Source organism: Leptosomus discolor, chromosome 2 (assembly GCF_034619465.1).
Source record: "Leptosomus discolor isolate bLepDis1 chromosome 2, bLepDis1.hap2, whole genome shotgun sequence".
Taxonomy (NCBI): domain Eukaryota; kingdom Metazoa; phylum Chordata; class Aves; order Leptosomiformes; family Leptosomidae; genus Leptosomus; species Leptosomus discolor.
In genome coordinates this window covers 101,269,563-101,293,832 of record NC_141392.1, presented here as the reverse complement: position 1 = coordinate 101,293,832, position 24,270 = coordinate 101,269,563, and the positions used below count along the sequence as shown (strand labels likewise).

Genomic DNA, 24,270 nt, shown 5'->3' with positions numbered 1-24,270 from the left:
TCTCGTTCATAGAAGATCTGTTTCTTTTAAATTTACAGGTATATAAAACAGTATCAAATTGTCTCATGTTAGCCAACACTTCATGGGAAACACGCACTGGTTTAGAGAGTATCGCCACGCGTCACCGGTGAGCACCATACTTTGCGGACCAGTCCACACGCCCGTGGATTGGCTGAGCTGGTGGTGGGAGAGGCATTAACCTTGGCGTGCTTTTTGTAGGCGAACTGAACGATGGCTGCCCAAGATGGGCCCTTACTGACTTCAGAGAAGCATAATCTAAGGGACAAAAGAAAATGCCATGAGATGACATGAGCTACAGTGAGTAGCTGTCCACATTGAACAGCAACTGGATGCAGGTCCAGATCCTTATTTCTTCGGGAAATCAGCCTCCTTTTTTAACAGGATTTGCTGATGTGAAACAACGGTGGATCCAATCCCTAAAACCTTCTCAAACAAGGAGTTTTTATATCATATATGTGACAAGCGTGAATTCTGTGACAGCTTTCATACCAAGGTCCCACTGAAAAATGCTGTGGATAAACCCATGTATTTCATAAACAAAGTAAAAATAAACCAAATCCTTCTCCATATGAAGTCCTGCAAGCTTACAAACTATCGTTCCAGTCAGTCAAATACTTACAAATAAAGTAAAGCAAAGATAAGTAGCTCAGTGCTGCATATATACATTACCAGAGTAAGAGCAAGGGACCAAGACAACTTTGGTACTATACTTACTAGAAGATGGATCCACAACTGGTGCTAACTGAACCCTCTGCCCAGCAGAACCTACTTCCTTCTTCAGAAATGAAGGGATATAACCGCTAGTCAGACCGCTTGATCCTATGGGCCCTGAAAGACATGGCAAGGAACACTTGAGCTCACCACAGTGGGTCTCCCATACTACCAACAGATGACAAAAGGTGTGCACTGATGGGTCACATTCAAGATCAAGCCTGATCATGGACTGATGAAAACAAGAACTTAATTGAAGACACTAGAAATCCACAGATCCTATATATATATATATACACCCGCATTCAGGAGGCTGTCAGTGTCAGACTGCATTAAAGATGAATGGAAAATAGGTACACATTGTACTCTTAGAAGGGCAATTTCTGCTTCTTCCTGACATCTCAGCTTTTTCAAGGTTTCTCAAAGCTTTCAAAACTTAGCATTTCAGTTGGAATGATTTTGTTTGACTTTCAGCAACTGGGTCCTATGAATACACTCACTCTTGATTTCTATGCAGTGAGTCTGGGACTTTGGTGCCACACAAAGCTCTTACTGAAGTAAGAGCCCAACTTAATAAACTGGGATGGATTCACGTTCCAAATTTGTAAAGTCAGCTACAACACTTGTCCCTAAGCTGAACAGGAAAAGATATGACTGACCTGTAGGATAAGCTGGAGAAAATGGAACAAAAATAGTTATAAATAAAACAGGCTAGAGTCACAGCGCGGATGGACACTAAACAAGTCAGCATGCACAGGTCAGATCCATCGCACATCTACAGCAGCAGAGCAGTGGCAAAGCATATCGTGGGAAATGATGGTAGTAAGTAAAAAAGGGAAAAATCTAATTATATCCTACGCAGCTACCAAAGAAGCAAAAACTTGTAGAAGAGCCAGGAAGAAGACATGTGCTATGTATATAAAGGTTCTCATGTAGTTTAGCCATTTACAACATCCTCCCATCTTGAATCTTTAAAGAACCATTTTCTGATGAAATTATATCCAAAATTTTAAGTCTTTATTTTTTAAACCAGAGTTTCTAAAGGCCCAAAAAGTTTATTTGGGGCAAGATTCAACAGAAATTTTCTCAATCAAACATTTTCATAACAACATAAGCATAACAAGTACTGCACTGTAAGAACTGTAACAACACATGAAAACCTGAAGCCAAGAAAGATTTAGAGAGGAAATACATAGACACAATCTAGAAACATCAACACGTTTAAGTATATCTGGTAAAATCTAACATAAAAATCTACAAATTAATTACTTCAAATCAAATATTAAGGATTAAATACCTGAAATACCAAATGCCCCAAAAACCTGAAGAAGAAAAATTGAAGAGTTTTGCTTTCTGTCCCAAGTTTTTAAAGCTACAATTATTTCACTATTTTAAACAGCATCAATTAAAAGACATGATGATAGATGACAGCTTTTATTTGCTTTATTCACGTAACAAGAGTGATGTGTATGGCTATTTCAATTCAGACCAGCTTCCTCCTCTATGACAGTCACTTATGCACCACCTGGACTAAAGTAATTTGGAAATCTGAAAATTTGACTTACAAAAACCGATGAGGGAAACTGAAGGCAAGATGAAGTATTTCAGGTTGAACAGACCTAAGCTGTCCAACCTTCTATGCATATAGTACTTCAAACCAGACTTTTGGGGATTCATCAGAAGAAATTACTGTTTCAGTCTAAGGTAGTCTCCAAATCCAAGGAACAACGCTTGTAACTGATTTCAACAGAAGGAACAGACACGGTAGCAAATTCTTTCAGAGCTGACAATGTATTAGAAATGGGTGACCCCCAAAATACAGCTGTGTGGAATTGTAGAGACATCATCTATTACCTTTTCTCAGAGTGTTAAGCACAGCTTCTTACCTGAATTCATCCTGTTAATGCTTCCTCCCAAGCTGGAAGCTTTCCCAGGCAAACCAGAACTGGGCCATGGATTAGACGGAACAGACTCTTTGTTCGAAGTGGAGACAATGCCATTCCTTGTGCTTATCCCTATTGCAAAAATGCAAAAATTACCACACTGAAATCCCTGTTCAGTTACACAGGCTTGTATTCATTCCATCTGATGCACAATCTCAGAGCAGATGTCCAGTTCAGTGAACTCAACCAAAACCTTTTCACTCTTAACATGCCTCTGGGTTACCTCCCACCCTCTCACAGGGGAATGCTATGACTAGCCATAGGCCCTAATCCCGCAAAGATAATAGTTTAAGTAGTTCCGCTAACATCAATGGCTCCTTTTGTCAGTGGACAGGATGCTTACATCAAGGCCACAAATATTCTCAAGTCACAGAAGGCAAAGCTTGCTACGTAAATGAAATCCTTGCTTTGCATCAAACACAGCATTTTACAGCTTTTAGCCTGACAAAGTAACTTGAGAGCATCGGTAGATTGCATTTCTCATAGCACTGTACTCTGCTTTGGTGTATCTACTGAAACCACAGATTGTGCAAACAGTTTGCAGTAGAGTTACGTCACGTATTATTTGTACTTAGTACACACCCCATATTTAAGCAGGGTACTTAACATGCAAGGATGCGCTCACAATTTATGGTAAAGCAAAAGCAAGCTTGGGACCAATGTGTTTTACAACCTCCTCTAGTAACACAATGCTTTAGCTACCAAAAGTCTACTTAAGTGATCCAATTTGAAAGTCATTAAATTTAATTGTTTCAGGAAAAAAGACTGAGTTTACCATCACGATACCTTCTAGTTTACTCAATTTATTTCAAGTATTAGTACTACAAGTGAATGAATAGCTAACACTGCCTTTATAAACAGAAATTATGAAAGAGGACACGTTTATATTCAGCTCATTTTAAATACAGGCAGACATGCTGTCCATCTCCTACACTTCATCCTGCCCCAGTGCTGGTCTCAGCACAGCAGAGGTTAACACAAGGACAGGCGTGCAATTCCTCTAGAGACATGGATTCGCATTCTATCTAACTCCAAGCTACAGAAAAACATATTCCCACTACCAGTTAGCTTCTGTTGTTCATGGTATTACATACGCATCTCCTTTTACAGTCTCTAAGACCAGTCTTACCCTTCTGAGGCAAACAGGGAATAGCTTGACACATTAACAGGTATTTTCAAACACACTTCAAAGTGTAAAAGAGTATCCGGCAGGAGGAAGAAGTACCAACAATCCTGTCCCCTTCTTGTAAGTAGGATTTATCTCAGCTGCTGGATTGCTAGAATGTAGTGTGTCTCATGGCCATCTACACTGGCAAAGCTCTTGCTTTCCTCACTTTCTTTAAGCAGCAGCCCTCCTCCACAAGCTCCAAGGATAAAGCCTAATGTACCAATGACTATTTCATACTGCTGTTGGAATTACAAGAAGAAAAAGAAATAAGTATTTTTTACTAACCAGGTAGGTACCTAGAATGTCTCAAGTAGTGTTGCTTTGCTGCAGAAACTCGCAATGTGGGAGTGTCCTGCCGTGGGAAGGTTGTATGGGAAGGTGCACTGCTGCCAGAGCCTACAGCATCCAAAGGCTTCAGGTCCAAAATGCTTTCAAATCTATAACCCCAAAATTGTTACACTTAGTCCAATTTTTATAGCACATGTTTATCCACAGTTGGCCTTCTCAAGTCCATCCCATCTCCAGGAATCATTTCCTCATATTATGTTTGCTACAGCATAAACAATCAGACAACAGGGAGTATTTTCAGCCTGAAGCCCCTGAAAATCAGATTTCCACTTCTAGTTCCCTTATATATCACTTTTACAGTTTTTATAAATCATTTGGTAAGTTTTTCTCTGCTGTGTATAATCCATGGAAACTGCAGCTTAGAGTCACACAGAACTTTTATATGTGTGGAACGTGTCAAAATTGTTCAAATGTGAAATAGAAAGGACATATGCAAAGACTAACTTGGAAACACTTTAGCTAAGCATCATTTTCAGTGGGGAAAAATGAACAAGGGATTGTATAGACGGATGCACTATCCATCAAAAAATGCACTGCAATTCAAAGGTCAGCATTCAACAAGCAACCAAGGCAAAGCAGGAGTGAGACAAGCTGCATGGCCTTTCCAGCCTGGATATATGTTTCTAGATCCACAGAAAGCATAAAGAGCAACAATGTGAAAAAAGAGACGAAGCCTAAGGCAGTAAGACCAAATAGCACATGGACATAAGGGAAACCAACTTACCGGCAAAGAGTTTCATCACCTTGCCTCTTCTTGTTTTTCAAGTCCACCCTCGTGATGGAAGAGCTGAAATCAAGGTCTTCCAAGTCATCCCAGTCTTCAGAACTCTTCACTGTTCTAGCAAGATGTCCCCATCTTCTCCTAGTTTTTGGCTTAAGTTCACCATTTATATTCTCAGTCCCAGCAGATGTCTTCTGTTATAAAGATTGAAAAGAAACAAACCCATGCACTTACACCATAAAACAGGTGACAGGAACAAAGAAGAGGTTTTTTCCTGTCTCAAAGAGTAGTAGGGGTAGTATAACTGTAACAACAGAATCCTCATCTTTCATGAAACATGCTGAAAAAACTATCTGTAGCCTGTAGCCATTATTACATATCTTCTGCATTTCACCCTGTAATAAAGCCTCTTGCACTGACAGAAGAATAAAATTCTTAGGTCTCAATCCCAGTTCTCTTTATGTTTCACTATACAGCTCCCAAATAATCAGCTCGCACTCAATTTTTGTTTCTTGACCCATCTAGGGAGTACAAAACTGCATGCACATTCATGTTTCCACAAGCCTGTGTCTAGACGTTCATAAAATGTATTTTTCCTGCAGGACACCATAGGTACAAATTCGTGCCTCTTCAGCCATTTAAGCTCATCAGTACATTTCAACCTTGTGTGACTCTGTACCGGGCTAGTACAGACCCTGCTTTACACTGTCCTCTTAGCAGCAGCATTCACACTGTCTGCTCTCATCACCTATCTTATGAATCCAGCCGCCTTGTAGAACCAAGAGAAATGGTAGGTTCTTACGCTGAAAGAACAATCTGTTGTTTTCCACGGACAGTACAGAAGCCCAAAGGGACTATTATTCTCAGTCACATAGACTGGCTGCCTTAAATGGATGAAGGCAATAGGCCACTCCGCCTCGTTTCAATACTATTTAGCTTAATACTTTTGTCTCTGGCATCAATCCCATTAATGTTCTGACCATTGTACATCCTTTTTTTACTCATGTGAAATCAGTGTCATCCTTTAAAGGGTACAACAAAGGGAAGCATAAACGGTTTTAAAATGAGAAATCGACTGGCTTGTTTTATAGCAATTGGATTTAGATTTCAACAGAGTAACTTCCAGTTTCTAGCCGAAAGTTTAACTATTCTTTATTCCTATTTCCTGTCCTTTTTTATAAAGTATAAGAACCTTGAAAGAGAACAAGAAAGAGAAGAACAATTAAGGAAAAATCAGGCAGCATTATCAGGAAGTGTATCTTATGCTAGACGGACCTTTACCTGCTGAGGAACCTTATTGTGAATTGCTGGCAGAAGAACCTGGTTAGACTTGTCCTCCTGTAAGTAGTTACCGTGCTCAGCCCCAGAGTGGTCTGTCTTAAACGGGTACACCAAGTGCTGAGAAGACTGGCTTTGTTGAAAAGGCCTTGACGAGATGCGGGCATGAGGTTTTGGAGGGGGTTGTGCTGGAGGGACAGGCTTAATATGCAGAGACGATTTATTATGCAGTTCCTTTTGTTTCCCCAGTTCCTGAAAGCCCAGAGCACGCCCAACATGGAAGTACGGATATCGAAGTGCCTAAAACATAATGAAGATTTTAGGATCCAACTTCGGAAACTAAAGTTTTTAACTTACTGTAGCCCTACATGACAGTACAAATTTAATTTCTCTATTTTCTGGGGTGAGAAACAGCAGAAGATGCATTTCTCAACACTAGATTCTAGTGAGCACAACCTGCTTCAGAATACTGTTGCAACAGTAGAAAAGTTTCAACAGATACAAAGTTATCAAATCCTTTGTGTTCTTGCACAAAAGGAAAAGGTTCTGCAGAAGTAAGATACTTAACCAGGTATATGACCTCTCAGGGCATGCTTCATTAAGTGCTGTCTCGTCACGTGTGCTTGTGGGTGCACATGGGCGCACACACGCACACCTGTCAGCACAGATTCAGCCATCGAGACCTGAATGACCCCAGAGACAGCCCATCTCTTCCATTTTCCAGTTACAAGACCGAATCAAGTGAAAGAAATATAATCCTTATGAAAATAAGCCCCTCTCTTTTTTGGAAGACAAATTGATAAAAATATCTTTATCCTCCCTTCCACATAATTAAGGAGCTGTCAGTAAAGGCAATTAATCTCTGCCCATTTTGCTGTTTCAGGTATACTCATCTTCCCTTCCCAAAGACCTCTTGGTGCAAAAAGCTTCTGAAAGCTCAGATTCCTCCCCATATGAGTAACTTACTGTAAAACATTCATTAAAGGCTCTTAACACCAAGTGATAGTCAGTATTTTTCACTTCTCATTACCTCTGCGAGTTCTTAATCTATTTTACTTTTTAACTACTTTAATTAGCTTTAAAGCTTTTTATCACAATTTGTACTGAAGGTCTGACATAATCACAAAGGTTCAGCTGCGGTTCTACTGAAGTCAAGTCAGATTTGAACCCAGAATCACATCTGTTTTTCAAAAGGTGCCCTGCTCATTTCATTACTTGGGTACTACCACTACAGTACCAATATCTGAAATCAGCGGCTGTCGTCAACAACATCAGTTGAACCATTATATGTGCAACACTGATGACCTGGGCTATGCTTATACACAGGATGCTGGGACGCGTCTACAGTGCAGTTGAGCTGAGACCGCCCTGCCAACTGCCTTGCATAAGGTAGCGCTATCCAGGCAACACTGGGCTGGATGAGCAGGCAGTGAGGTGGATTGAAAGCTGGCTGAATGGCCAGGCCCAGGGGGTGGTGATCAGTGGAACAAAGTCTGGTTGGAGGCCAGTAGGTATTGGTGCACCCCAGAGGTCAATATTGGGGCAAATACTGTCCAACACCCCCGTCAATGATGTCAATGGTGGTGCGGAGTGCACCCTCAGCAAGTTCACTGATGACACAAAACCGCGAGGAGTGGCTGATACACCAGAGGGACCTCAACAGGCTGGAGAAATAGACTGACAGGAACCTCATCAAGTTCAACAAGGGGAAGCACCAAGTCCTGCACCTGGGGATGAACAACCCCACGCGCCAGTACGTGCTGGGGTCACCCACCTGGAAAACAGCTTTGCAGAAAAGGACCTGGTAGACACCAAGCTGAACGTGAGCTACCAATATGCCCTTGCTGCAAATAAGGCTAGCGGTACCCTGAGCTCCATGAGCAGAAGTGTTGACAGCAGGTACAGGGTGGTAGATCCTTCCCCTCTGCTCAGTGCTGGTGAGGCCGCACCTGGAGTGCTGTGTCCAGTGCTAGGCTCCCCAGCAGAACAGAGAGATGGACATACTGGAGGGAGTGCAGCAAAGGGCCATGGAGATGATGAAGGGACCAGAGCATCTCTCATATGAGGAAAGACTAAGAGAGCTGGGACTGTTCAGCCCGGAGAAGAGATGGTTCAGAGGGATCTTATCAAAGTATGCAAATACCCAAAGGGAAGGTGCAAAGAAGGTGGAGCCAGGCTCTTTTCAGTGGTGCCCAGTGACAAGACCAGAGGCAATGGGCACAAACATAGGAGTTTCCCTTTGAACAACAGGAAACACTTTTTTCACTGTGAGGCTGACTGAGCACTGGCACATGTTGCCTAAGGCAGGGGGGCTGGACCAGATGACCTCCAGAGGCCCCTTCCAACGTCAACCATTCCGTGATTCTGTGGCACGTACCAATAGCAATGAAAGAACAGCATCACAGCCTTCAGCTCTACATCCTACCTTCGCTCTGCTGCTATTCACAGTGACTGGATTATACTTAATTCAGGTGTACTTATACACACTGCAGTCACACATGTGATCATTGAGCACACACCCCATGCAGTTGATGTGGCATGCATAAGACTGATTACTGTCTTTTAATTACTACCCTTTGTCTTGCAAGTTATTCTTGGCTTCTGCTCTTCTCCCTTCTAAGAACTGCACCCCCGAGTAACTGTTAAATGGCTGTAAGTAAAAGGTGTCTTGCAGTGAAAGGAAGCATCATATGCAGAGGTGAGAAAACGAAAAGACAACCAAACCTGACTAGCTGTTGGCCGCTTTTTGGGGTCCCACTGCAGCATGTCTCTCATGAGCTGCACTGCTTCACTGCTAGCATTAGGTATGAGGGTTTTTAGGTTGTTAGGTACACACTGAGGCCAGCGAAAATTCATGGAGGCTGAGAGTTGGTAGCCTTCAGGCCAGTCATTCTGGAAGAATGAGATTTCCAATCACAAAGAAAGTTAAGTTGCAACATATCACAGTGCCTAAGTACACTAGCATATATTTTCCTATCAGTAACAGACTGTGTCCAGCTTACTCTAGACTATATTAAAGATTTCACTAGAAATTTTCACCTCAAACCTCTGGTGAGAGGTAAGTTTTGCTTTACAACCGAGCAAGTCAAAGGCACAAATGGAATCAGGAAATCGTAGTCTTGCCATGATTCCAATTTCTAGCCTCTTAAACCACAGGTTTACATGCAACACGCAAAAGAAAATTAAATTTTCGCCTAATGAAATCACAGTCTAATGACTTTGCTGTTCAAGAGTCTTTTTCTCCTCCTCTAAGTGTCAGGTTTTACAGCATAGTTATATAATGCTTATTTTGAGAAAGAAAGTTTGAATTTAGTTTACTATAGCTGAGATCAATGCCATACAAAAGCGGTAAGCATGAAAATTTGTTATTTTTGTGCTTACTACTACTGTGCTATTCTGTATTGTAGAACACTTCTAGTGTTACTGTAGTGTCGAATGTCACTTCAGCTACCTTCTTTGGCGTCCCCAAGACTTGGCAAATTTTGAATATAGTATCAATTTCACTGGCGCCTGGGAAGAGAGGCCTCAGCGTGTAAACTTCTGCCATTATACAACCAACAGCCCAAATATCTATTGGAGAACTATAGCTGGTGGATCTCAGAAGGACTTCAGGAGCCCTGTACCTGTAAGAAATTAAAAACACAAAGAAACAAATCCCAACAATCAACACAATTCAAACAGACATACACAAAACCGTTCAGCTCATCCTTCTTTGCTGTTAAGAGTAAACATCCCTTAAAAAGCTCCTATCCTCTCCTATCTTCATTTTTTTCCCCAGAATGAAGAATTAAAACCTACATAACCTCTTGTAAGCTCTTTTATGCTTTCCCGACATGCAGCAATCTCAGCATCTCCCACCTGCCTTATCAGGCTCCCTCTTTGCTCCTGTGCTGCTGCCATCTCTAAACTGTCTTGTACTAACTGAAGCTTTTCGAATTATGCCAAGCTTAAATTAAAGTTTCATAAAGAGGAGGCATCAAAAGTAGTATTACATTCAGCACGAATGCAATACATGTCTTTAAAGACTTGATTATTAAGTTTCACACAATGTAGGTGAATACTAGCACTTACCATCTTGTGGATACATAATCAGTGTAAGGAGGTCTAGATCGGATTTCTCGGGCTAAGCCAAAGTCTGCTATTTTCACAAGTTCTGGTCCCATGCAAAGGAGATTTTCAGGTTTCAAGTCTCTGTGAAAGAACCCTAAAATTCAAATGAAATATTGGCATCCATTGCAACACCACCCACAGATGCAGCTTTTATTTTCTACATGGATTGTTTTGCTTCAGTTTTTATTGCTGAACACAGAGTTCACAGTCTGATGTGATCAACAGGGCTAGTCAGTATAGCGGTCATTCAGTCAGACTGTGAAAAACAGTATACATAAGTTGACTATCTTATAAGAATTCAGAGCATTCAGTCAGATAGCTCCCTTTCAAGTGACACCTCTTTAACGCAAAAAAATTTACACCATTTTAATGTTAGTTTCGTTCTAATTGAGTTGCAAACTGTGCAATGAAGACATAAAAAAATTACTTCAAACGTTCTTTTAAACAGAATACGAATTAAAACATGAGGCAATTTTTTGCACTTTGAAACTTCTTTTTAAATCTGAGTACATAATAATCTGCAAGCACTCTGTCAGACAGAGGATCTCAATGTATTTTTTTAAGTGCTCTCTGCATTCAGCAAAACTTGACCACAGGTGAGCACTCCGCAAGAGCTCTTCCATTACAAATGAGAGAAGAGGGCTAGAATATTACTGACTGCTGTCTCTGAAATTTGTTTCCACCCCTAGTCTGGAAAACTTGTCCTTATGCTTTTTTCTTGCAGGCATCCAAGACCACTGTTTCCTAGATACAGCTCCCTCTGTGGCACCTTACTAGAGGTTTGTGACCTCCTTTTCAGAAACCTTCCAACATGCTTAGTTTTTTCCATGGCCTTGAATATGCTCCCACAGAGAACAGAATAATCACTCACATAGGATGTGTCTACACCGTCCAGTATAACTATATTAACTTTTGTTTGATAGATTGAAGCATTGAAAACATAGTGCTGTAGATTTCTACCAACCAGCAGATTACGTCCTTCTAGGGATACTATTAAGTAGATGTTCTGGTGCCAGCTTGAACTACTGCCTCTTTGTGGAAGGTACCAGACAGATTAATCAAGGTTGCTTTTAGCATTTCGTATAATCACTTCTGTATTTTGCCACAAACATGCAATGCACCAACAGAATGCTTTTGAGGCAATTTATTTCATGGCAAACTTGTAAAAAGCCACCGATTGTGTATTCAAATATGAAAAGATGCTTAGAGTTTGGATGGACAAAGAACATAAAAAGCTTACTTGACAAGCATTTCTATGCCATACAGAAGGAGAACAGAGAAATTAAAGAGAGGGAAAAAAAGTTCATGTGTTTTTTCCAAACTGTTGCAGAGAGAATCTTGGGACACCCAGTCTCACACTGTGAGCCACCAGACCATCAAGACCATCTTGTCAGGCTTGCCATGAATTTCCAGCTCTTTGTAACTACAGCTTTGCAATATCTTGGCAGAAATATCAGTCTACTGCGTAGCAAGTCAGTGAACAAGATAGTCAGTTTTGACACAAAATTGTTCATTCTTTATAGCTATATAAGTTAAACAGCAGTAAAAGGTATTCTGAAAGGTTGTGATCCATTTGACAATTTATTAAAAAAGGTGGCTTAGATTTTTGCAAAGAAATCATATTATTTTTCTGTTTTTAAGTAGTTCGCATCTCACTGGAACAGACTGGAATTTCTAGTTAGGTTTCAGAAAAGTATCCAAGCCCCATTAGAACAGAGAATAAAGCCATTGGCTTGAAAATGTTTTCGAAAACAAAGTTAAATGTGTTGTTCAAGTGAATTGAAATGCTGGTCCTACAAGCCTTTCACTTCCAAGTCTCTGGCCACCGACATTAGTTCTCTTCTGATAACCCCAAGAGCTGACCAGCAGCGTACACTACAGCGTATCAAGCAGGCAGAACTGGAGAGGGCAGCAAAACATGGTTAATTTATTATAAAAATAAATCTTTTTTTGTTGTTTAGTGGGTCTTGCTACTACTGGCTGGTACACCAGCTTTAGCTTTTATCATTACTGTAAAAATTAGCTGGAAGGCCATGCAATAAAAGCTGTTTGTCACTCAGAGTTTATTACTTTAAGTGTATCTTACAGAGAATGTGTGTTTTATTCAGGTATCTGTGTGTACCTTGGAAAAAAAAAAAAAGTAGTTTTTCCTTTATTCTCAATCTCGAGGGACCTCTAAATCTATCAAGAAATGTGCCCATTAGCATCAGGTTATGTTTTAGAAAGTGGCTAGCTGCCAGTTTGAGAAAGTAGAAATCTACAGAAAAGGAACTGAGTAGACCTCCAGACTAAAATTTCAGGCAACTATAAAATATGGGTATTTTTAGCAATATGGATCTCTCATATAGTGCCATTCTTTTGATCACTCCCTTTACTAAAGTTAGTAATGTAACTGTTAGTGTACTCATTAAAAAGCTTACACAGACACTATCTTGTTCTAGTTCAAAATGTTTACAGCTAAAAGATAACCTACCATGCTTATGGATAAACGCAAGCCCTTGCAGGATCTGATACATAATATTCCTAACTGTAGACTCAGGAAACAGTTTGTTTCTGTGGGATAAAAGAAATGGGAAGAAATAAATATTAATGTTAATGATTAAGTTCACACATTAGCTTACGCTAGCTAATGAACCAAGGATAAAAGGTAACAATGACATTAAAACTGCTACATACATTTTAAGCACACTCATATAGTTTATTTCTCCAATAAAATTTACACAGTATCTGCAAAACTGCCATATAACTTATGTAACATGATGTTAAGACCATGTGAGAGTGAGAGTGAAATAAAAAAGGGGAAAGAAAAAAAATTAAAAGAAAATTGGCCAAACTGAATAAACCTTAACATGTACAGGTCATGAGGCACACTCCTCAAGACAGCAAGGGTTCATGTTAATTTAGTGCTTTTCATGCACAGTTTCTTCTGGCCTTTCTTCTAGAGTATGTAGAAGACATACTTTTGATTCTCCCTTGTTATTATCTAACAGCTGATGTACTACCTCTTTCTCTTCTGTTATCTGAAACAAACCAGTCTCATCTGCTACCACTGCAAACAAGAGGCTCTTCTCCTCACAATATTCAGGCAAGAAGATCAGCCACAGCAGGCAGGTTAATGACAGCCCCTCTTACCAAGAGAGGATTCTGATCAAACAGCTCTGTACCAGCTGCCTCTGTGCACGCCAAAACACAGTAGAGACAGGCTGGAGTGGAAATCAGTGACAATTTTATTCAGAAAGAGCCAAACAGTGAATGAAGAAGATGGCCTGGGCCTTATTCAACTTCCTGAGCTTGATTCCTCTCAAAAAACTGACCGTCACATATTTCAAAAGTGAGATCAACTACTACAGTCAGCTTTTCATATTTGCTTGCTTATTTTTTTAATTACAGCACAAAGGGAGTCATATTTCCTCTACAGTCCCTTCCAGCAAAACTGGTAATTTTAACTAAGACTAAGCAAATAAATCACATCCTTAAAGGTTTGATTTATACAATCCAGGGCCTAGCTAAACCACAGAGAACACGATGCATAGCACACTGCTACAGATATCTGCCCTTTTGTTTTCATAAGAAAGTAGGATATATCAAGCACTTTAAAGAAATTCCTAAAAGAGAACTGGTTTGTATGTTACGCACTTGAACCATTTTCTCAAGGTTCACCATTTCGTATAATTAAAAATCAGCATCCATATGTCCAACTTAATTAGTTATTCTATACCTGTGCATGCACAATAAGTATTTTTATGTTTAAAAAGGTATTTTATGAAGTATTCACAGAGATACGTTACAATAACAATCTTCCTTTGTTAAAACAAGTAAGATTACTGTCATCTCCCAAGCTGATTCTATGGCCCATAGAGAGAAAATGGCCATCTCAGAGAACAATTCAAAGCAACGAGCTATTTTGCCCCAAATTATCCTCTGGAAGATGCTATCATGGCCCAAAGGCTAAAATTAAGACTTTATTAATGCTCCAGCAAATATCAAAAAGCTTGATTTTATTGAGAACACTGACAAATACAATAGACGGTCTTTGGATATGTCAGTTCAAATTGCAAGGAAAAAGAAATATTCCTAGAAGCAATCCAGATCGCAATCCAATCATGATTACTGTTTCAACCACTTTTTATTTAGTCATTTATTTGAGGAAGCCACAATAGAAGAGGCGGTGATACCAACCTCTAATATAAAAAGCACTGCCTGTTGGAGTACTTACGTAGGAATCAGAAGTTCTAGGTTCAATGCCTTCTCAGGGTGAGGGCTGTCAAAAGTCCACAGTTCCTAACTCTCAAAAGAGCGCCCTACTTCTCTGCCAGGCTAATCTGGGAAGAGACACTAGAAACTCTCACTAAAGTGTTTGGGATATGTTCAAAGGTGACAGCCACAGCTCTTACTGCAGCACACAGCCTTAAGCCACAGTGATCCAAAGTCCTTTGAAAAGTAACAGGGGTGATAAAAACACATGACGCAAGTAATTAATTTATATCAGAAACGGCTGATGCTGCTACATACCTTTCTTTCATCAACTGATAAAGATTTTCCTTCATATATTCAAACACAAAGTACAGATGATCATTTTCCCTGATAACTTCTTTCAGCTTTACTACATTGGCATGGTTTAATTTCTTCAAAGACTAGAAACAGAAAATACAAACAGGATTTTATGAGGGTCTTACTCTAACCAAAAAAGAAGAAAAACTATTTCACCAATGTGTAAGACCTGGCTTCAAAAAAACTCTTCAATATTTTAAATAATCAGACAGCTCTAAGAACAAAGACAAGGTCTCCAACCCAACACACATACAATATACGTATCAATTTAATGTGCTAGCCATTCAAAAACCAGCTATCCGGCATGACAGTAGGCACCAAAACAACTGCATTTTCTCTATAAAGCAACTTCCTACTGGCAGAATTCACAATCTTCTTGTACTTCCACTGGCAATAGTAAGGTTAGACTTAGGACTAAACATAACCCTGGAAATTCTTCCTCAGTATTATGGATTAAACCTAGCGGGCAGCTGAGCTTGCTCATTCCCCCCAGTGGGATGTGGGGAGAATGGGAAGGGCAGAAAATGAGAAAACTCAAGGGCTGAGATAAGAACAGGGTAATAGGTAAAGCAAAAGCTGTGCATGCAAGCAATTCACTCGCTGCTTCCCATCGGAGGGCAGGTGTTCAGCCATCTCCAGGAAAGCAGGGCTCCATCACACAGAATGGTTACCTGGGAAAACAAATGCCATCACTCTGAATGTCCCCCCCTTTCCTCCTCCTCCTCCCAGCTTTTCTTGCTGAGCACAGTGACCTATGGGATCCCCCTTTGGTCACAGCTGTCCTGGTCGTGTCCCCTCCCAGCCTCTTGCCCAGCCTCAGCCTACTCACTGCAGGGAAGCATGAAAAACAGAGAAGTCTTGATGCTGTGCACGTACTGCTCAGCAGTAACTAGAACATCCCTGTGTTATCAACACTGGTTTGGTCACAAAGCCAAAATGTAGACCCATACAAGCTGCTACGAAGAAAATTAACTCTATCCCAGCAAAAACCAGCATACTTGGGTCTTCATTCTCCCTTCTTTTTAGATTTTCAGTGTATTCTACATTCATTCTTTCCGTAGCAACACAGTACCAGGATGTGCTACTGTAAGAAAAGTGACCTAGGTTTTCTGCATGTTTGCAACAGTGATGGCAAGGACCAGAAATAAAAGCAGGTCTGTAGAACACACCCCTAAAGCTCTGCTGGTGTCAGAATTTCATGCTAAATATCTGCCCCCAAAACCACCTATCCAGAAACAACTACATGTACAGAGGTCACTCCTGTGCAAAGGGCATGTGTTCTCAAGCTCTTAAAAGCAAACACCAATCAACTCCAGGTTTTGTGACACAAAAGCTCTCTCGCTCACACACCACGCACTGCAAGGAGGAAGCAGCTCCCTACAACCAAATAATTTTTTTGTAAGACTACAGAATTTTAATAAGAACTTTTATAAGACTACCGTCATGCAATTCAAATGCAGAGCCACGAAACAGAACTGTAATGCCATACGCCACAGCTCACGTTGGGGGGAGTTTTTGATAAAACAGGTGGAAAGAATTTGATGCTACCCCAAAATGTGTCAGGGATTGTCTAAAGTCAACAATCAAATGAAACAAATACCTTAACCTCTCGAAGGTTCATGCATTCCTCCCAGGAATAAAACTTTCTCTTCATTCTACAGTAGTAGAGAGGGGGAAAAAAATGATTAAGACATGGCCAACATCAGCTGGTCTTAGACCCGTAACTCTCATTACATCTTAACAATTCAGTTCTTCCATCAAAATATAAGGTGTTATCTCCTTTGTCAAAAAACTTTACATCTCTAGATAAGGTACTCTGATAAAATGTAAAAGCATGACTGTTACAGGATTGCCTTTTTTCATATATATATTTTCCTGCAAAAATTTCAGAGCCTTCAACAAGTCAGGGCACACTATTTTTCTTTCCAGTATACAGTGCGATTGAGTAGAGTCTAATTGTAAAAACAACAACGGTTACGACAGTTAAGAACAACTCAGACTGAATTTTGAGCAAATCTAATGAAGACCACATGAAATCACTTCACTGGGTCTGCAATTTTATCATATCCCTCCTGCTCTTCTACTCTGTATTTTGGTTTCTCTGTAATTTCAATACCTTTCCCCTCTAAGTTGTATTGCTTCATCTTTCAGTGTCCACTGCTCCCCATGTTTTTCTCTCCCTCGTGAGCTGCATCTATCATGCCAACTGCTTTTCAAATTCTGCCTTTCCTTTCAAGTTTATAAGCAACTCTGCTCTACCAGAAACAAACTATGTGGCAGATTTGCTTTCTCCTAAGCCAGAATATAACTCTGAATACAGTATTTGTCCATATGCATTTTGATTACGACTCAGTTCTTTCACACATAACTCTATGCTTTAGGACCAACAGGATGAAGGCTCACACGTACATGCACAGAGAAGAGCACCGATTAAACTTAGAAAAATACCTAACCGCTTTTTGTTTAAGCGGTGGTTTTGCAGTTACTGTCTTGCGCATTCAGCCACCAGGCCATTTCTGTCCTTAATAAGGGACTGGCATTAATGCATAAGTTAAGAGAGTACCATCTTCTGGTTTGTTCCGGAATTTTTGAGTTTCTACCATGTTGCAAAATGAAAATCAAAGGTGCCTCTGGCAAGATTTGATACAGGAAAAAAACCCTCAGCACAGAGGATTTAGAAAGTTGCTAAAGCCAGCTATTGACTGTTCATACAAAACAGCATTGTACTGAAAGCTCTTTCGACAAGTATGTCCCTGGGTCATGGTTGGAATTTCAGGAAGGTGCCTGCAATACTTTACAGCCGTCTCTTACCACAGCTAGGACAAACAAGCCATTTACAAACGGAGGTCACTGCTGAAACAGCAGAGAAAATCAAGTGGATTTCTCCAGGAATTTTAAGAAAATCTTAAGCTGAAAAGTCCAATACATAATAGCCTATAAAGATACAGATAGTGGACACTGAGATCCATTGTGTGAATTATCACTGCAGTACTAACATTACACTGGAAATTAGACCATGAATGTACATTCCATGTAAGCAGCACAGAAGGGGCTGCAGATTCCAAAGCAGCCTTGCAGAATACTCTAAATAATATACATAAAACACGTTTGACTGCACATAGTAGCAGAGCACCGTTACAATAAGCCTATCTATCTCACTCTCTTTACCTTCTGCTGAGGCTTTGGAGCACACAAGGAATTTGAGCTTTGTTTGCTGCCCCAGTACAACTCCAAATACAAACGTGGTGTGGAATATGAAGTACTCAAACCAGCATGACCAAGTGATGCGGACTACAGAATGGAAAAACCTGGACCATCCACTGTCATGTAATAAATGAAAATACTTACTTCTTAATGGCTATTAGCTCTCCGGATTCAATGCTTCTCCCTAGGAGGACAGAGCCGTAGGTTCCATCACCAAGCTGTCTGATAGTTGTGTACCTATTCATGATGAGGATACTTTAGCTTGCAAGCGCATTTCAGTCCTTAGTGTTTCTTCTCAGAGTATAACCAGTTCTTTCTGTGGCAGCATAAATATAGAGCACTCAGGACAGTGTGAACAGTTGCAGGTATCATGTTTTCAAGACTTAGCCTTTGGTCTGAAAGCACAGAACATAATCCATTTCATTTCTGTACCCTTCCAAGATGGCTTGTTTGTAGACTCCATTCTCCTCCAAGAGATATTCCTTGTAAGCTACACAAAAACACTTGTCTTGGTCTCTCATCACGAAGGGCTAGCCTGTATCTGGACATAACTGGGTATGTTCCCCAAATCCACTCTTACGCTAAAGTTGGAGGTACTTTACAGCAAGCTTGCAGGCAGCCCTAACGGAAGAAACTACTACTAAAAGCAGAGGATAAGGTCTCATAGCTTGGAGAGAACAGTTTGCTATCAGAAAAATGAAGCATTACAGTAAAATAGGAGGGAATCTGTTCTAGCCAAATTATCAGACATGTAAGTCACCATCTCACAATTCACACTGCCATCAATCAAACCAACTTCCTGACTTTCCGTAAGGTCCTATGCCAGAGATATAGCTGTATGTATTCCCTTAAAGTCTTCAGAGATAGAATATTATATTCATGTCAGGTAAGACCAATTATATTTCACTACAGTAGCCCTAAGCATGAATCAGTCTCTAAAGTAGTGGCTATATCAAGTTATCTATCTGACCTTTTGTCCCGACACTGCATGAGCAACAGAATGCTAGACAAAAAAGCAAAAAAGTTCTTATTCCCTCATTTAATCTAATTGTTGATAGTATTTCCTACACTTTAGTGCAGAACAGATGTGATCTATTCACATAAATTAACCATACATTTGAAATATAACAGAATTCCCCTGCAACAAGGGTTTGGTCCCTGCATTTTCTTTTTTCTTTAATTCCAAGAGGACAGAAATATTTATGGCTGGTGACTTTTGCCTTCTGTAACTTGCATTTAAACTACATTGCCACAACTTTTTTTTTTTTTTTTTTGTAGCAGCCTTAAATCTCACCTCCATCTTGCTTTATTTCACAAAGCCAAATTAGGATTTTAAAAGTAACGGGATTATGTTGCTTGAACTCTGAACTGACATCAAGGCAGAGACACAATCCTGCAAATGCAAGATGTTGTGAAGATCCTTTGTTTTCAGCCTTCTAAGCCCATTAGCCCCACTAATACTGACACAGGAACAAACACAAATTAGGAATACGATGTTAACATGCCTTTTGACAATTTTACACATCGTGTACCAAAAAGAAACAGCATGTCTCTAGCTCTTAGACACTGAGTAGTGTCTCAGACAAGCAGGAGGAATTGCCCTCTAGCAATGCCTGCTTCTCTCCACATGCTGCTACAGAGAACCACAACTGAGCACCTCAAATTAGAGACTTAATCCCACATTTCATACTACTTGCCAAGGAACACAGAACCTGTCCGTAAGAAGAGCACTTTGGAGTACCAGCTTCTTTTTGGCTGGTTTTCAGGCTGCGCACCTGCATAGCATAAAGCTACGTTTGGGCAATGTTCTGCATCCAGGTTAAAGGTTTGGTTCCTCCAGCTAGTCGAGGACTGGATAGCAACTCAGAAGCCTTGGCTCCCAGGCTTTTATTCAGACCCTTGGCAAAAATTTCAACTAACGACTTTGCATGGTCTCCTTGTCTGAAAAAGTAACACTTATTAGCATCCAAACAAATAATCTTATATGGTAACTTCAAATTGAAACAGATGGGACTTGCTGATTTTTCAGCACATACTCCGCTAACGAGAGGGTTCTGAAACTGTAACCTTAACAGATGCGATGGCTTACAGCTCATGGACCATTATGCCACCCCTGCTTGCCACTCACCTATCCCTTTCCAGGGGATGTAACTGCAGAGCGGTGGAGCATCTTTGCCTCATGTTTGATAACCACAGCAAACCAAAAGACGCACAACACTGCTAGCACATGACAGTGCTAGTAATAATCACCCACGGCCATCACGGATAGATAATTTGTCTGATGTGTCTTGAATAGATGAACTGGTGAACATAACTGCCTATTCCTTACTGGGGATACTAATTTACGCCTCTCTCCTTTCCACAGCCACCAATTTTCACAAAACTTGTAAGAAATTATCTTTGTGACTCCCGCTCTGCTGTCAAATGCAACAAAAATAGGCAAATGAACAGAAATATAAAGGGGAGGCAAAGAACCTAGAAAGGAAAAGCCAGAAAACACAGATTTCAGTGAGGAATGCACGTTTAAAAAGACGCTGGGATTCACAGAAGTTAAGACGGCTCCTATGGAAGCACAAATCCACCCGTATGAAAATCCACTGAACAGAACATAAATAAAGTCTTCTTTGGTTAATTACATCAGTATCATTTCTTGATGGGCTTAATAGCGAAGTTGTTCTTTAAAATCTATTTTACTTTGCAAGATTTAAGTTCTGTTCTTATCACCTTCTGCTCTCACCTTCAACTACGGGAATAAACTAAACCTTAGCCTGCAGACTGCTTCACGTAAGTAACGCCCACTGAAATCACTGAAAGGAGCACTCAAGTCTCTGACAGGCAGTTTGCAGAGCTACAACATGTATAATTGAGTCTAGATTCTAGTCTAGAACCACAGTCTAGGCAAACTCACGTTGTTAGAGGATGCAAATACAAACTGCAAAACTGTCACGGAATAAAAGACTGTGTTGGTACTAAACACAAAAAAGTAAAAGCCTCATTCTTACCATATTTTAACACCAAGTTCGGACGCTACCTCACCTATAAACATTTTTTCCCCACAGAAATCAATCAGTAAAGCCCCTTTAAAAGCAAGCCTAATTTGATATATGAAGACTCCCTTCTGACTACAAGTGTAACTCAAACGTAATATTTCGCTTATGTTCGCTTTAAACAAGTACCCGCTCCCGTTTGAAGGGCTGAGGCGCTGAGAACTGAAAGTGAAAGTGGCTCACCCCCTGCCAGAGCCGAGAAACGCCAACAGTAAACCCCCACTAACTCCCTTTTAAAATTCCTTCTCTGCTTTGGCAACAACCTGAAGGTGTTACTAGCAGGACGCACAGAAAGGCGTGGTTTAAAGCCGCGGGTTTCGAGCGATGCTGTCCCTGCAGCCGCCGTCTGTGCCTGTTCGCGGAGGCTTTGGGGTGCCCCGTGAGCTGGAAACCAGGGCAGAGGCGGTGGGAAGCATCAGCCCCGCGGCAGCAGGAGGACCCGGGGCACTGGGGAGATGGCGGGCAGGCGAGCGGCGGGCCTCTGCGCCTCTCCGCCATGGCAGGCCAGGTCGTGGCTGCCGCCCGGCCTCCACGCCGAGGCGGTGACCAGCCTCCCGCCGCGGCCCCGACACACGCCAGCACCGCGCTCCAGCCATTCCCCGCACTGAAACGGTACTGAAACGGTACCCTCCCCGCTCCCCGCCGCAGGCAGCCAGCGCCCCCCCGGTACTCACGGCGCCCGGGCTTGCCCTCCTTCAGCCGAGTCCCGGCCTGCGGAAACCGCGCGAGAGGCCCCTAATGGCGGCGCCCCGGCTCCGCCGCCCCCGGCGGCTGCCACCGCCGCCCTTTCTCGCAGCCTGCGCCGCCCCAGACGAGCTGCGGCCGACGGCGGCCGCGGGCCTCGCCGGCCACCGAGCCCATGGCGCGGTCCGCCGCGTCCCCCGCCCCGGCCCCTGGCGCTCCCCGCCCGGCGGCGGCGGGGCTCCCCGCGGGGGGATAACGCCCCACGACAGGGGCCCCGCGGGCCGCTGGGCCGGCGCCGCTCCCCTCTGCGCCGCCCGGCCGGTCCCCTCGCAGCAGGGCGGGCAGCGAGGGCCCGCGGGCCTCGCCGGCACGGCCGCAGCCGCGGGGAGGGGTTAGGGGTGCCCCCAAAAGCGGGCGGCTGTCGTGGGGAGACGCAAGAGGCGGCGGAGCAGCTCGGGGTGACTCCCGGCGGCGCGGCACCAGCGCTGCCAGAGGGGGGGATTACGGCTGAGCCGAGTTTTAACGTAATTAAAAAACAAACAAACAAACAAACAAAAAACAACAACAAAAAAAAACCCTGGAGATTGGCCTCTCTCACGTCCCCGAGAAGAGTTTAAATAACAAAACTGGAACGCAGAAATACCAAATTGCGAACACACGGCAAGAACACCGACAGTCTGACCGCTGCCCGGGGGGCTGAGCCTTCCTTGCCTGAGCACCAGCAGCTCTCCCCGGCTCTACCCGCGTCAAGCTAAGAAATGGAGGGGGGTGAGGCAGAATAAGGGAAACAAGGAACCAAAAAAAAAAACCTGGCCTCGAGGAATTGATCATCAGATCCGACTGTAATAATTACTCAGTAAGTCTTAGCTTCTTTTTACACTTCTTCATTTAGGTTTGCAAGACAGGGTGAGCGGGTGGTGTACTTCAGGAGTGTGGCGCACCCAGCTCCTCCCCTCGGGGAGGATTTTGCATCCATGAATCCTACAGTGAAACACACTTAATTAACAAGACATTCATTCGTTAAAGAAGCTGTGAGGGAACTCCAAAAAGCTCCGGATGTCCTGGCCCCCCACATTTAGAGGCTGGTCTTTGGAACATTTCCATTCCTTAATTTTTTTAAAAAAACCCACAATAATAAAAGAGTTAAATTCCCTCCTAGGGACAGGCACAGCTCCCAGCTAAGCCAGCAGAAGTAGTGCGTGCTTACTCAGAAGAGATTGCTGCTTGAAGTCATCCCTATTACGTTTCACATGCATGAACATGTATTAGTACCCAGCTGTAGCACCCCGTGTTCCTGTTGCTAGAGGCAGGGCTTCTCCATACCCAAAAGAAGAGACACACACCCAGGCAGGAGAAAAGCCCTGCAGCTTTGACTCTGACCCCAAACGAGAGGCAGTGTTAAAGACAACCAGTTCTATTCACGATCACCCCATCTCAAAACCTCTGCTCGCTGCTGTCATCTCAAAGAGTCACGCAAGGTCTGCCAGCGTGTCGGCACCCAGAGGTTTCCCCAACACCCCACCCCCCACGGTCGGCACCCCGTCTGTCAGACAGCCCCCCCCTTCCGCGTCCCACACTCTCTCCCCCTGCCCAGTGGCTCAACACCCACCCGGGTTTGAAAGCCACTGCCGGTGCCTGTCCCACACCCCTCGCACCCCTACCTTCCCCATCGGCTGCTCCTGCTGCCCAGGCGAGAGCTCTCCCCTGCCTGCTCCGGAACGGGCACTTCGCTCCCGAAAACGTTCAGCGCTGCAGATATGGGCAAGGGTTCAGAGGTCGCGCAGACAGACTCATACATAGGGTTTTCTTCCGGAAAAAAGATTGTAATAGAGATTTTTTTTTTTTTAAAAAAAAAAAGAGTTTAGTCCTGTTCTGTAGAACCTGATGGGGTGTACAGAGAGCCCGTGGTAACCCCGATCCCCGAACTGGACGGGCAAAGGACAGGGGACCATGAGCCTCACATGGCCTCCACGACGTTACTACCTGTGTAGTCGCAGCACGAACCACTCCGTTGCCACCCGCCTTTTCACCCGTCTGTAACAAGGCACCGGCCTGACCACAGTCACAGCGCAAACGGCGGCACCCACACCGAGCCCCGCTCGCGCTGACACCGGGCTGAGGGGCCGTCCCGAGGGGCCAGGAGGCTGCCCCGAGTGCCCGGACATGGCTGCCCTCCCTCGGCTCCCGCCCCGGAGCGGTGGAGGCGGACTGCTGGGCCGGGCCTCAAGCGCAGCGGGGGAGGCCGGGCGAGGCAGGGACCCCCCAGGGCGGCGATCCTGGCACACGGTGCCGCCGCCCCGAAGGGACTACCGTTCCCGGCAGCCTCTCCTCCACCGCCGGACGGGATCGGCCGGGGAAAGCACCGCCTCCCAGCCGGCGCGGCCGCCGCCCAAGGGGTGCCGCCCGGGGACTACGTTTCCCAGCAGGCAGCGCGACGCACCGCTGAAGACAGGGCAGCCTCTGCAGGCCGCGGTGCGCGCTGGG

At 43.1% G+C, this 24,270-nt stretch overlaps 1 protein-coding gene across 3 annotated transcripts; it reads right to left on the bottom strand.

Moving 5' to 3' along the window:
• On the bottom strand, positions 1-18,320 carry CILK1 (ciliogenesis associated kinase 1). 3 transcript variants are annotated; one of them, XM_086482501.1, is made up of 13 exons: positions 18,200-18,320; positions 16,452-16,506; positions 14,813-14,934; positions 12,774-12,853; positions 10,262-10,394; positions 9,642-9,813; positions 8,915-9,082; positions 6,188-6,490; positions 4,916-5,106; positions 4,129-4,280; positions 2,619-2,747; positions 736-849; positions 1-276 (listed from the first exon to the last, which is right to left on the bottom strand). In XM_086482501.1, exons 1-13 carry the CDS (start codon positions 18,298-18,300, stop codon positions 122-124), a joined length of 1,875 nt encoding a protein of 624 aa, XP_086338627.1. In that variant the 5' UTR covers positions 18,301-18,320; the 3' UTR covers positions 1-121. The 3 variants fall into 3 exon arrangements, with proteins under 3 accessions (XP_086338627.1, XP_009946051.2, XP_086338628.1); XM_009947749.2 differs by having other exon boundaries at positions 6,194-6,490; XM_086482502.1 differs by having other exon boundaries at positions 736-840; positions 6,194-6,490.
• Positions 18,321-24,270: the final 5,950 nt, after the last annotated feature.